At 43.8% G+C, this 14386-nt stretch overlaps 1 protein-coding gene across 2 annotated transcripts in view; it reads left to right on the forward strand.

Moving 5' to 3' along the window:
- LOC115482534 (multidrug and toxin extrusion protein 2-like) overlaps positions 1-10334 on the forward strand; it is a 133748-nt gene extending 123414 nt beyond the window's left edge. For both annotated transcript variants that reach the window (XM_030222398.1, XM_030222397.1), the window contains exons 15-17: positions 546-640; positions 919-1012; positions 10162-10334. In XM_030222398.1, the coding sequence (XP_030078258.1) occupies positions 546-640; positions 919-1012; positions 10162-10328 (356 nt within the window). In that variant the 3' untranslated portion in view covers positions 10329-10334. The remainder of the gene's footprint in view (positions 1-545; positions 641-918; positions 1013-10161) is intronic.
- The last annotated feature ends 4052 nt before the right edge of the window (positions 10335-14386 follow it).

Raw genomic sequence — 14386 nt, forward strand, 5'->3', positions numbered from 1 at the left:
TCTGGTCCTTTAGGAGTCCTTTTACTAAGCTGTGGTAAAAAGTGGCTTGCGATAGTGTAGGCGCAGGTTTTGGGCGCGCGCAGAAATATTTTTCAGCACATGTACCAAAAATACCTTTTTTTTTTTTGCTGAAAATGGACGTGTGGCAAAATCAAAATTACTGCGCGTCCATTTTGGGTGTCTGACCTTACCGCTAGCCGTAGACCTAGCGGTAAAGAATCTGCACGGTAAGGACATACACGCATCAGATGCCACTTGGCACGCGTCTGAAAATAAAAAAAGTTTTCCAGACGCGCGCCAAAAATGAAATTACCACAAGAGGCATGTGGTAGGTGGGCGGTAAGTTCATTTTGGCGCGCATTGGATGCGCGCAGAGCTTAACGCGGCTTAGTAAAAGGGGCCCTTAGTGAGGTGCATTTCTTTTTAAAGCAGACTCTTATCCTCAAAAGTCTCAATCAGTCAGTTGGTCTTTAAGGTAGCAACAAGCCTCTTAGTCAAAGAGCTGCAAAGTTCAGGTGATGATGATCCTGTCATTTCCTTTCCAGGGCTGTGGCTGGGAATACTGGTGTCTGTCGTTTTTCAGTTCCTCTGGTTTCTGGTTGTAATTGTAAGATTAGATTGGGACAAGGCCGTGGAAGAGGTAACATAGCTTTTATTAATTCTTGGATATGTAACCTGCTTTTGACACTGGAACAAGAGGCTTTAGGTAGATATATTGACCTGTAGGATGTTTGCTCCTGAACTCACCCCATTATTGGCACTGTGGCCAAACTTCGTAAAAATAGCTTTTTACAACTTCTGATAAACACTTCCACAACTGAGAGGCTTCTCCCTTTCCTTCTATATATTTGGGTAACTGGAAATGGAGTTGAGTTATCCTTTCCCTCACCCTCTTTTTCTCCATATATTAATTTTCAGGCTCAAGTACGGGCTGGACTGAACCCAAAGGGTCAGAATTTGAATCTGGATCCAAACGCTAGGGAGAAAAGCAGTTATACAGATCATCCCTTAGGTATGTGCTCTAACACAATGCTACTCAATCCTTGGGAAACAAATTCTTACAGGACTTAGTACTGCTGATCAGCAATTAGTATGTATGTATGTATTTATTCATTTATTTATTTATTGCATTTGTATCCCACATTTTCCCACCTTTTTGCAGGCTCAATGTGGCTTACAATAATCATGAATAGTGGGAATATATTAGAAAATAGACATTTAGTGTTACAGAAGAATCATGGGAACAAGATAACAATAGAACATGGTAATAGTATAACAAGCAGATATTATAAGACAGTTCTGAATATATGTGTAGGAGTGGTGTAACTGTATGAGCTGAAAAGGGGAAGTATATTAACAAGTGAGGCAGACAGCAGAGGGACTAACATTTTATATCCAACTATGCAAAAAGTCTATGAACAGGTGTAATAAAAAATGCAGGTTTCATGTTCATGGGATGGACAATTTCATCACTCATTATTGAACTAATGCTGTCGGAACAGTATGCACCAGCAGCCGAAACAATGAACAGTGTTTACTGCCTGAAGGACTTCAATAATGTGCTCAGTACAATAAGCACAGGAGCTGGAAAAATAATGTTCTTTCATGCTAATCTCTCCTTAACATATACTTGATGTATATCATCATATATTGTTTGTGTACTGCTAACTCCCACCAGATGGAGGTTCAAAGCGGTTAACAATTTCCTAAATACAAACGTCTTAAGTTCTTTCCAAAAAGAACTGTAAGAAGTAACTGCAGTTAAAGCTGCAGGTAAAGAAAGCCAAAGCTTTACAACTTGAAAACCAATGGAATTTTCTAAGATTTTCTTAAACCTAATACCCACAAAAGATGGCAGAAGAAGGTGAAAAGGATTTGTAGCTGCAGATGACCTCTTAAGAAAGGGAAAAGCAACTACACGCAACAAATAAAACATTTTAAACACAAAACAAGCAAGCTTCAAGTAAATTTGAGCATGTACAGGAAACCAGTGTAAAGAAATTAAAGCAGGGAGTGCCCTATCAACCTTTTTTCATGTGAAAAATAAGCTTAGCGGCCGTATTTTGAAGAATCTGACGTTTGGAACGTAATTTAACTGTAATGGTAGAATACAGGCTATTACAGTAATCTAAATGAGATAATGCAAATGTTTACATCCTATATAATAATTCTCACCTCCAACGTTCTAAAGTAGCTGCCTGTGTCCGTGGCACCTTCAGCGCTGCTGAGCTAGCCTCCGTAGCCAGGTTGACGTCACTCACAGCTGGCTGTCTCCTCTCGCCTCTCATGTCACTGCCCCTCTCTCTGAGTCGCTGAACACGCGCCCTCACAGCAGATCCAACCCCCCGCCCTCCCCAACCACAAACTGGCTTGCGCAGAGCAAGTGGCAGGGAGCAGCGCATCAAAAAACGACAAGCACGGCACCGCAGACAAAAAAAAACCCTCGGTGCATCACCCAAGCCCTCCCCCGGCACATCAACCACCTCCCTCCCCCCCCAAGCACATCAACCCCCTCGCCACCCACAGCTGCCACTGGTAACGCTGTCCAGCCGCTGCTGCTTCTCCTGTTGAGCAGCAGTGGCCGCTGCAAAAAGAAAAAAAAGCCATAAATATGTTTTTAAACATCAAGCATGGCACCGGAGACAGCCATCAGGCATTGGCTGTCAGCTCTGCAGCTGCTGCTCCTCTCGCCTCCACGTCACTGCCCCTGGAGAAAGACCCCAGAGGAGCGCAGCGACATGAGAGGCGAGAGGAGGAGCAGCTGCAGAGCCGACAGCCAATGCCTGATGGCTGTCTCCAATGCCCCGCTTGATGTTTAAAAACATTTATTGCTTTTTTCCTTTCAAACAATTTGATGATTGACCCAAAGGAAAACACGCTCAAGCAACTACTTCTAAAGAGGACTCATGGACATTATTTAAGCCTCCTCCCGTTTTTCCAGTGGACAACAGCAGTGCTAAAATTGTTCCTAAAATAAGTTATGCAAGCAAAGTTAAACAGAACCTCAACAAAGCAGCTCAGAACTCGCCTGTGTCATCTTCATCTTCGTTGTCATTTACTGGAGATACTGTGGGACAACGTCCAGGTCGCATGCCACAAGTCCCTATGTCTGCTATGAAATCTGTTACTTCAGCTAACTTTTCTAATGGACCGATTCTAGCAGGGTCTGATGGAAAAGTATATCCTGCAGGGACTCAGCCACTGCTTACAACCTGTGCTAATACTGTAACAGCCACATCTGTGAAGGCTGAGGGAGCCTCCCAGGACCTGAATACAGCTGCCACAGATATTGATCCAAAGAAGTGCAGCCTTTTTATGTACCCTTCAAATATGCAATCTGTACTTTTGGACAGGTGGATCTGCCATGTCAGACAAACCACCAGAGCCTGGGGGACATCTTCCAGAATCAGTGGGGGCTTTCATTTATAAATGAGCCTGTCTCTCACACTCTCTCTCTCGCTCTCTCACACAAACACACACACACTCTGTCTCTCTCTCATTCTCTCTCTGACACACACACTCCATCTCTCTCACACACTCTCTCTCAAACATACACACTCCGAGGAAAACCTTGCTAGCGCCCGTTTCATTTGTGTCAGAAAAGGTTCTTTTTTACTAGTAGTAACATAACATAGTAACATAGTCTATGATGGCAGAGAAAGACCTGTGTGGTCCATCCACTCTGCCCAACATAATAAAGTCATTACTCATGGTACTTCATATGTATATGATCTGACCTTGTCATTCTCAGGGCACAGACCACAGAAGTCTACCCAGCACTGGCTTTGCTTCCCAGTTACTGGTGTTGCCGCTCAATCTCCATTAAGATTCTGTGGATCCATTCCTTCTAAACAGGATTCCTATGTGCTGATCCCACACATTTTTGAATTCCATTACCGTTTTCATCTCCACCACCTCCCGCGGGAGGGCATTCCAAGCATCTACCACCCTCTCCATGAAAAAATACATCCTGACATTATTCCTAAGTGTGCCTCCTCCTCCCCCCCCCCCCCCCCCCCAGGAATAATGTTACAGAATAGGAAAACTTTCAGTATCAAAATAATGATGTATGTTGCACAACTGTTGAAGCTTAAAAAATGCTGGGCCTGATATTCAGACTGTGGGAGTTAGCTGGACTGACTCCCACGGTTGGTACTGAGCCCATTTCCGGTGACTGGCATTGAATATCTGATTTATTTTTGGCTGGTTTCAACTTAACTGGCCAAGTTGATATTCAGCGCTGGCTGGTTAAGCTGAAACCAGACAAAGATAGGGCTGCTGTTTTGGTGGCTGAATTTGGCCGCCAAACTTAGCTGGCGATCAGTTGAATATTAGCAGATAGCCGACTATATCGTAGATATAGCTGGTTATCCATTAAGCACTGACTGTGAATACTCAGCGGCAGAGCCGCCGAGAAGGGGGGGCAGGGGGGACAAAATTCCCCAGGCCCGGGCCTCCAAGGGGGGCCCGGGGCCGCAGTCCCGTCCACCCGCCCCCTCCGTCCACCACCGGGCCGGCCCGGGCCCCCCTGAATTCAAATCATAGCGCCTCACCTCAACCTCGCTCCGTGTGAAAGAAGCGCAGCAGCGGCAGTCTGCAGATCGCCTCCCTTTGGGCCTTCCCTCCCTGTGTCCCGCCCTTGTGCAAGTTACGTCAGATGAGGGCGGGACACAGGGAGGGAAGGCCCAAAGGGAGGCGATCTGCAGACTGCCGCTGCTGCGCTTCTTTCACACGGAGCGAGGTTGAGGTGAGGCGCTATGATTTGAATTCAGAGGGGCGGCGGTGGCCCGGCGGCCCTGCTTAGCGGGAGATAACCAACTATCTCCGAATGAATATTGCCAGATAGGGAAAGGGGAAAGGGAAATGGGACTTGATATACTGCCTTTCTGAGGTTTTTTTGCAACTACATTCAAAGCGGTTTACATATATTCAGGTACTTATTTTGTACCAGGGGCAATGGAGGGTTAACTGACTTGCCCAGAGTCACAAGGAGCTGCAGTGGGAATCAAACTAAGTTCCCCAGGATCAACGTCTACTGCACTAACCACTAGGCTACTCCTCCACTGGTTAATCGCTACTTGACCGACCAGGAGTCATTCCTGGCTGGTTAAACAGCGCTGAATATCGGGCAGACTCTCTTAATGTAATTAATTTGGGGGCCCTTTTACTAAGTCGTGTAAACTCTTATGCATGCTCAATATGCGTCAATTCTGAGTTACCGCCTGGCTACCGCATAGTCCAGGTGGTAGTTTCATTTTTTACACGTGTCCACCACGCGTGCCAGAAAATATTTTTATTTTCTGGCACGTGAGCGGTAATCAGCATTTGAAAGTGCACTGACCATTACCGCCTGGTTAATGCGTGAGACCTTACTGCTAAGTCAATTGCTGGTGGTAAGGTCTTAGACCCAAAATGGACATGTGCCAATTTTCATTTTGCCACTTGTCTATTTTTGGTTTTAGAAAAAGGGCATTTATTTTACACGTGCGCTAAAAAAATGATTCTGCACGTGGCCAAAACACACACCTACACTACTGCAGGCCATTTTTCAGCACACCTTAGTAAAAGGGCCCCTTGGGGCTCAAAAGATAAACTAAAGTCCAAGATAAAACCCAGAACCTTAGAAATTTGCTCGACTATTAAAGAATGGTCCTCGAGATCACTAAAGTATCTGGAATAGAAATCGCACCAGTATATATCCACAGAAGTTTAGTCTTGTCCTTATTTAATTTAAATCCATGGATACAGCTAAGATGTTCGATCATGGATATACAGGAGGTAATATTGGACATCATAGTAGAGTGACTATCAGCCATGGGAATCGACAAAAACATGTCATCTGCGTATGAATAAAACTTAACTTTTAAAGATGAGAAATCTGAATCAAACCACGCCATATAGACATTAAATAAAGTGGGAGATAGTGGTGAGCCTTGTGGAACCCCACAAAGATGGGTCCAGCTCTCGGAGAAAGCTTCCTTCATCTTCACTGAATAGCGTCTATTAAATAAAATTCTGAAAACCAAGACAAACTAACATCTGTAATTCCCATCGAAATAAGTTTAAAAAGAAGGATCTCGTGATCTACTGTATCAAATGTGGTTGTCTTGTCAAAGTATAGCAAAACAGAAGCAATACCCTTTTCCAGAAAAGATCTAACATCAGAGACCAGTGCTAATAAAGCTGTCTCTATGCTATGAAAAGCCCTAAAGCCAAACTGGGTAGGGCTTAAGCATTGATGGAGATCAAGGAACTGAGTGATAGCTGCTCAGCAACTATGACCTCCATCATCTTAGATAATAGTGGGATACTAGCTACTGGTCTGTTACTTGAGGGTAATCCAGGATCTAATGTTTGATTTTTTTTTAATAGGAATCAAAATTATCCCTCCCATATTTATTGTCAAATTGCTCAAGCACTTTAAACATTTAGGAAAATTAGCAGTTATTTAATTCATTTATTTATTAGGATTTATTTACCACCTTTTTGAAGGAATTCACTCAAGGCGGTGTACAGTAAGAATAAATCAAACATAAGCAATAGACAACAGTAAAAATATTCAAATAAGAAAAAGTATGGCATGGAGGGGCATAATCGAACGCAAACGCCCATATGTAAGAATGTCCATCTCCGAGAACGGGTCCGTGAAGGGGTGGGCCAAATCGTATTTTCGAAAAAGATGGACGTTTATCTTTAGTTTCGCAAATACGGTTTGTGCCAGGCAAATGCATTGGATGTGGGCGTTTGTTTGAGCTGGGCGTTTTCGTTTTTCAGCGATAATCGAAACCGAAGCGTCCCAGCTCAAAAACTACCAAATCCAAGGCTTTGGGTCATGGGAGGGGCCAGGATTCATAGTGCACTGGTCCCCCTCACATGCCAGGACACCAACCGGGCACCCTAGGGGGCACTTTTAAAAAATAGGAAAAAACATTAAATTACCTCCCAGGTGCATAGCTCCTTTACCTTGGGTGCTGAGACCCCCAAATCCCCCCCAAAACCCACTCCCCACAACTCTACACCATTACCATAGCACTTAATGGTGAAGGGGGGCACCTACATATGGGTACAGTGGGTTTGGGGGGGTTAGGGGGCTCCCATTTACCACCACAAGTGGTAGAGGTAGGGGGGGATGGGCTTGGGTCCGCCTGCCTGAAGTGCACTGCATTACCCACTAAAAGTGCTCCAGGGACAGGACTTGTTGCTGCTGTATAACCTTGGCACAGCAGTTCACACCGTAAGACTAATCTCGCTGAAAACGTCCTTTATTTCAATAACTGCGTTTACTCACAGTTAACTGCAGATCAGAGGTTGTGCCCCACTGGCAACGAGTCTCCCTGGTACTAAGATTAGCAGTAGCTCAGAGCTGGCAGAATGGTGTACAATGCCCTCTTTCAGCAACATTCAAGGTAAGAACTAAGTTCTGTAACGTGGCTAACACACGAAAGGGATCTAAAACGGACTTACAAAAATGGCCACTACCTTGAGGACTACTGGAAACAAAACAGGGCACACTCTGACCCAGTAAGCAGAGGGAAAAGCACCATGGGAGAAGAGCCTACCAACTACCAACATCGTGAGACTGTAACACAAGCTAGTGAAATCACGGAGCCCAATACCCTACACCCACCACAATGCAATGCTGATGTGACCCTGCAGTGCTCCCGAGAGCCACATCTGACCCAGGGAAAGGCTGTGAGAGGATCGAACACATTCTGCTGTCATGGAGGTGGGTACGGAATTTGAGGGTGGCATAGAGGCTGGGAAATAAGGTTTTTGCAAGTGGTTTTTTTTTTGGTGGGAGGGGGTTAGTGACCACTGGGGGAGTCAGGGGAGGTGATTCCCCGATTCCCTCCGGTGGTCATCTGGTCATTTAGGGCACTTTTTTGGGACCTGTTCGTGAGAAAAAAGCGTCCAAAAAAGTGTCCTAAATTCTCGCTAACAACGCCTTTCTTTTTTCCATTATCGGCCGAGCGCGCCCATTTCTGCTCGGTCGATAACCATGCCCCAGTCCCGCCTTCACCACGCCTCCGACACGCCCCGTCAACTTTATTCATTCCCGCGACGGAGTGCAGTTGAAGACGACCAAAATCGGCTTTTGATTATACCGATTTGGCCGCCCACGGGAAACAGACGCCCATCTCTCGAACATGGGCGTTTTTCTCCTTTCGAAAATAAGCAGGATAGTATACTATTAAACAGTATTAAGAGAGACACCCCAGATATCAATATAACACAAATATTAGTGGGATTCTCACATGAAGAGTCAGTTTTCCATAATGGTGATAATATGGAAGGAGGAAAAAGCCTCAAGAAGCTCCCAGCTGGACGCTATACACTGCAGGAGCAGGACTTCCTCATCAGCAGCAACCCCCCCCCCCCCCCTTTCTTCTCAAAAAGCAGTGAAAAACAACTATCTTTTTATAACAAGAAGCAGTGAAAAATAACTTAGCATTAGCTGCAAATCTCTTCTGTTCTTGCCAACAAGGTCTTCAACCCGACCATGACCAACGATGGCCAGCGTTTCGAGAGGCTGCATCAGGATTACAGGTCCAGGAAATCTATGGAGGAGAGAGACTTCATCAGTCAATCACAAATATATTTCTTACCATCGCTTCAATCCCTCTGGAGCTTACTTAAATTCCATTCAAGAAAAGCTGACGGTAGCTGCTCAGACAACTTCCTAAAGATGGCACCCTCTATATAAACTCAGATGACGTTAGATGCCAACCGGAGGCAGCCAATCAAAAGAGGTCTCACATAAATGTCTCACAAAAGTAATCTCTCAAAAGCAGTTTTTGACTGATGGTTAACAAATGATGCCTTATATAAAATAGTTCCATTCTAATTTGGCATTTAGCCTTCACGGTGTCATGGACCCTAATCTAAAGATCCATTGTTGCTCTTTCTGTAAAAGAATTTGACGTCTGTCTCCCCCTCTCTTATTTATGCATCAAACCAAGTAGACTTATTTTCATAACTGTTTCTTCCTTACTACTGTCCACAAATATCTTTATAGAAGGAAAGGAGGTCTCATAAATCACAGGGATCTAACGCTGAAGAGCGATTCAAAACTATATCAATCCCTTTCTTGTGATTGTGAATAATCATAGACCTCAAAAACCTCCTCCTACCTTAATATGTGTCTAAGGTCTTGTCATACTTTGACGTGAATTTAAATACCCTTCTAGCTTTTTTTTTTTTTTTTAATTTCTTTCATTTTTATTTTTTTGTTGCTTTTCACTTATTTCTCAGCAATTGTCTCCAAAACAACTAACAGTTCAGTAAGCTCTCATCTACTATTGTTCCACTTATCTTTACAAGTTCAGTCGGTCCTGACAAGCACTTGTTTCGTTATTGCTTTCTCAGGGGACTTGAGCATGGAACATTTTGAGTTGTCTCACTGCTGTGTAAGCCAAAATACACACTAGGGCTCACACACTACATACATGGCGACTGATCAGCGCGTGCCAAGTGCTGATTACCGCTGGAAATGACACACATGGGAGGAAATAAATCATCCAGGCGGTATGGGCGCGTGCCAAATCTGAAATTACTGCCAGGGGGCGCAGTAGCCTTGCACTAGTCTCATTTTGGCATGCACTGCATGAGCATAGCGCCTAACGAGCCTTTGTAAAAGGGCTCCTGAGGGCCTTATTCTATAAAGGTTATGTTCCTAAATTTACACTCCTAAATTACGAGCACAATCTATTTTGGAGCATAGAGTGTGCTTGTAATTTAGGAGCATACATTTTAGGAGTGTAAATTCAGGCGCATAACCCTCATAGAATAAGGCACTGAGCGGGTTATTCTATAACACGGCACATAAATTTTTGGAATGCTCCTCCCATAGCCATGCCCCCTTTTGGGATCCATGCGGTAGCATTTACGCAGACTACGTTATATATAAAATATACTTAGCAACTAGTGTGCGTAAATTTTAATTATTGCCAATTAGTACTGATAATTGCTTGTTAGCATCCAATCATGCTGACTGGCTTATATCAAACTAAAATATCCCCTAAATAAGAATACGCCCAGATTTGTGCACGTAGCTCAAGGCACTATATATATATAGAATCCAGGGGTTTGGGTGCACAGCATTAGAAAACATTATGTGGCTAATTGATTGCATATGTGCGACTTTATATGATTTTCACGTAGGAGACATCACAGATCCAGAGCAAGCGGCCAGTGCAGCAGAAACTTCAGCTTCTGGAAGAGTTGTGTTGACAAAGGACCTCCTCGTTCGCCGTGGGGCAGCCCTCAGTGCAGCCATTGCTATATTGGCAGCAGCAATTCTGATTCGAATTTTTGTTAGTAAAGATTAAGATGAAAGTACTACTGCTAAAAAAAACAAACAAACCAAAACGTATTGCTGTTTTGTGTATTATTCTGCAAGAATTTTCATGTCAGTTGCATTCAGTATATTTGTTTCAGCACCATAAAGTCTAAAAATGTAATTCATTTTGCCAAGATGGAGCAGGAATGAAAAGTCTTCCCTAGATGGCAGGAAAATAGACTGAGAAGAAGAAAAGAATAAAATGGGTAAAGCCTGTCATAAAAACTTAGGTGCATAAGGAGGAGGAGACCCTGCACACAATCAGGGAACAAACATATAGCTAATTTCACAGTTAGGAATTTGACAGAGACCACTCGGTAGACACTTCTCCTATGGTGTCACGTCTGTGGTTGTGACCACCCTCAGACTTACCCTATTTCTGGGAATCAGTGTCCGTGCTGGTTTCTGTCTACTTCTGAGTTGGCTCTGTTTCTGTCTCTGGGTGCTAGCCACTTCCAGCATGGTGCTGATTGCCTCAGTATACTGCACCTGTGTGGGTTTAACCTCTCTGTGCCTCAGTATACTGTTCCTGAGTTAGCTCTAGCTCTGTCTCTGTGGGCTGGCTGCTCTAATGGCCTCACTTCTCTACACTTGTGTGTATTGGGCCTCTCTGTACTTCAGTGGGCTGTTCCTGAGGTAGCTCTGTCTCAGGCTGGCTGCTTCCAGCCTGACACTAATTACCTCACTAGACTACACCTGTGTGGGTTAGGTCTCTCTGGGCTTCTGTATGCTCCATGCCTGTGGCCTGAAGGGGTGACCTCCTCTGTCAGGGCCTTCTTAAGGAACTGGTGTTCTAGTCTTCAGTGCCTTTGCATTGCCAATGCCTACGCAGTGCCTTAGATCCCAAGGTTAGTGTGCTGTTTGCACAGTTAGCTTTCCTTGTCTTTTCTTGAGGGCTTCCAGCCCTTCTGCTTTGCTAGTTACTATCACCTGTGGGCCTTGCCTTCTGGCTCAGGGTATTATGGCTCATAGGCTTTCTGCCTAGTCTACTATTTACCTGTGGGCTTCTTGCTTTCCTGCTCAGGGTATTATTGCTCTGTGGGCTTCCAGCTCTTCTCTGTTTATTGCTCTGTGGGCTTCCAGCCCTTCTGGGTGTATTACTGCAGCCTGGGGGTTTCCAGCCTTTCTGTTATCCCTGTGCAGTGGCTCTGCTCCCTGTCTGAGGTTGGTTAGCAGCTGATGCTGCAGCCATTTCTTTCCTTTCTATCTGTTAGCTACTGTAGCTCCAGTCTTACCCTTCCTCTGGCAAGCGTATCTGTCATTCCCATTCCCTTGAGCTTAGCTTGTATGTAGCTCCTGTGTCCTCTTTCCTGCCAAGCTTCCATGGACACCCTGCCTGCCTAGTGTTTGGGTGAACGCGGATCCAGTCAAGCTGTACCAGTTTCCCAAATCCTGTGGGAGAAGCCTGTATTGAGTATCCTGCTTCTCAAGCCTGAACCCTGCTGTAGGACGTTGTTCCTGGATTCCTTGTTGCTTTCCTCTTCAGCTCCAGCCCAGCCACTCCAGTCCTGTCTACTTCAGCCCGTCTTAGGGTTGCCTGTTTCCTGTTGGGTGGTTTTGCCTGCTGCTGCCCCTCCGTGACAGCGGCCCAAGGGCTCACATTTCCCCGAGAGACCTGATATATGGTCAGACCACTAACGAACAGGATTTCAACCGGTGGTGACCTGAAGGTAAAAGACTCTCTAGTGTACAACAGCCCCTCAGATGCATGGTGGAAAGGAACTCGCATACAGTTCCTTAGTTAATTCACAGTAAAAAAAATATCCTGATGCCAAGAATTCTTACAGAGCAGACAGAAAATATATTTGTGAAGGACAAATTATTTTCAAATGTTTTTTATTTCCAGTAAATATACACACATGTACATATGCACATTATAAAAAAAAAAAACATCACCAAATGAAATTGTATAAATTGTTGAAAAGGAATGAGGTTAATTTCTCTCTAACACACCAGCTCCTTACCATTTAGTAGAAATTCATTTGAATCTGAGCACTTTAAATCTATAATCTGGAAACTTTAAGGCTTAAAAAAAGGAAATTAGAAGGTAAGCCCTAATTTCTTCTTCCTCATCGTCTCTCCAGACTAGTCCAAATGTGTGGGAAGAGCAAAAGGGTGGGGCCCATACAAGCTCACCTGAAGCATTATTGCTCCAAAGGCCACATGTCATCTTATCTAATTATCCAATCTATAATGATGAATCAAAGAATGTAGGGATGACCAGGTTGCCACCTTATAAATATCCTGAGGAGGAACTAGGCTGTATACACCCAAGATGCAGCTTGAGCCCTTATAAAATGGGCCTGAAGACCCAGGAACACATATTCGAAGTATGGATTAATGACACAAAGCCAACATGGATTTAGTAAAGGGAAATCTTGCCTCACCAACTACATTTCTTTGAAGTGGTGAACGAACTTGTGGATAAAGGTGAACCGGCTAACATTGTCAAATGCCTTTTGAAAATCGAGATACACAAAGTACCTCATGAAAGACGCCAGAGGAAATTGGAGAGTGATGAGATAGGAGGTAGTGTTCTACTGTGGATTAAAAACTGGGTAAAACAGACAGTAGGGTTAAATGGTCAGTTTTCTCAATGGAGAAGGGTAGATAGTAGGTTACCCCAGGGGTCAGTGCTGGGACCTCTGCTTTTTAACATATTTATAAGTGATCTAGAGATGGAAGTAACTAGTGAGAAAATTAAATTTGCTGATGATACAATGTTATTCACAATTGTTAGATTGTAAGGGGATTGTGAAAAATTACAACAGGACCTTACCAGACTGGGCATCCAAATGGCAGATTACATTTAATGTGAACAAATGCAAAGTGATGCATGTGGGAAAGAGGAACCCCAAACTATAGTTACGTGATGCAAGGTTCCACATTTAGGAGTCACCAACCAGGAAATGGATCTATGTGTCATCGTTGATGATACGTTGAAACCCTCTGCTCAGTGTATGGCGTCGGCTAAGAAAGTAAATAGAAAGTTAAGGAATGGAAAACAAAAATGAGGATGTTATTTATTGTACATTTATACCCCACGTTTTTCCCACAGTTTTGCAGGCTCAAAGTGGCTTACAATGCACTGATAGGCTTTCGCAAAATCAGAGGTGGCACAATTACAATTAAAATTAGTTAGAATATAAGGAACGGGGAAGGAGAAAATAAGGAAGGGCAAGAGAGACTAAAATGGTCCGTAGATACATTATGGTAGAACGGACTGCAGGCAATGCGCTGATTCCTTGGAGTTGGCTGATGCCTTTGTATCGCTAGATGGTGCAACCGCACCTCGAATACTGTGTACAATACTGGTCACATCTCAAAATAGATACATTGAAATTAGAAAATAAGGATGATGAAAATGATAAAGGGGATGGGACTCCCAATGAGAAAAGGCTGAAGCAGCTATGGCTCTTCAGCTCAGAGAAAAGACAGCTGAGGTGAGATATGGTAGAGATCTATAAAATAATGAATGGAGTGGAATGGGTGGACATGGATTACTTGTTTACTCTTTCCAAAATATTTTCTTCACTGAAGGTGTAATTAAACTCTGGAATTCACTGCCAGAGATTGTAGTAAAAGCAGTTAGGTTAGCGGGGTTTAAAAAAGGTTTAGCTAGCTTTAAAGAAAGTACATAAGCCATTATTAAGATGGACTTGGGGAGAATCCACTGCTTATTTATAGGAGACTAAAATATATAGGTGCAGGAGAAAATCATTCAAAACATTCGCAATTGGCAACCAGGTGGAGCCTCATATCTTTTTGCACGAATATTCACATCACTCCCTTGGTGACTCTATTGACGTGCATAGGTTTAATCATCGACTAAAACCACCTCCACCCTAATGCTATAATTTCTTAAACATGACATACCAAAAAATGTAAAGATATGTGAATATATATGAAAATGTACAAAAGACACTTAGCTTGCGGAGCAATTAAACTCCCTTATTCAGACTGAGTGTGTAGAGGCCCCGACAATGCCTGTTTCGCTATGCTTCTTCTGGGGGAACCCACACCATTTAGCCTGATAAAATAAATCGT

Source organism: Microcaecilia unicolor, chromosome 13 (assembly GCF_901765095.1).
Source record: "Microcaecilia unicolor chromosome 13, aMicUni1.1, whole genome shotgun sequence".
NCBI classification, from domain to species: Eukaryota; Metazoa; Chordata; class Amphibia; order Gymnophiona; family Siphonopidae; genus Microcaecilia; species Microcaecilia unicolor.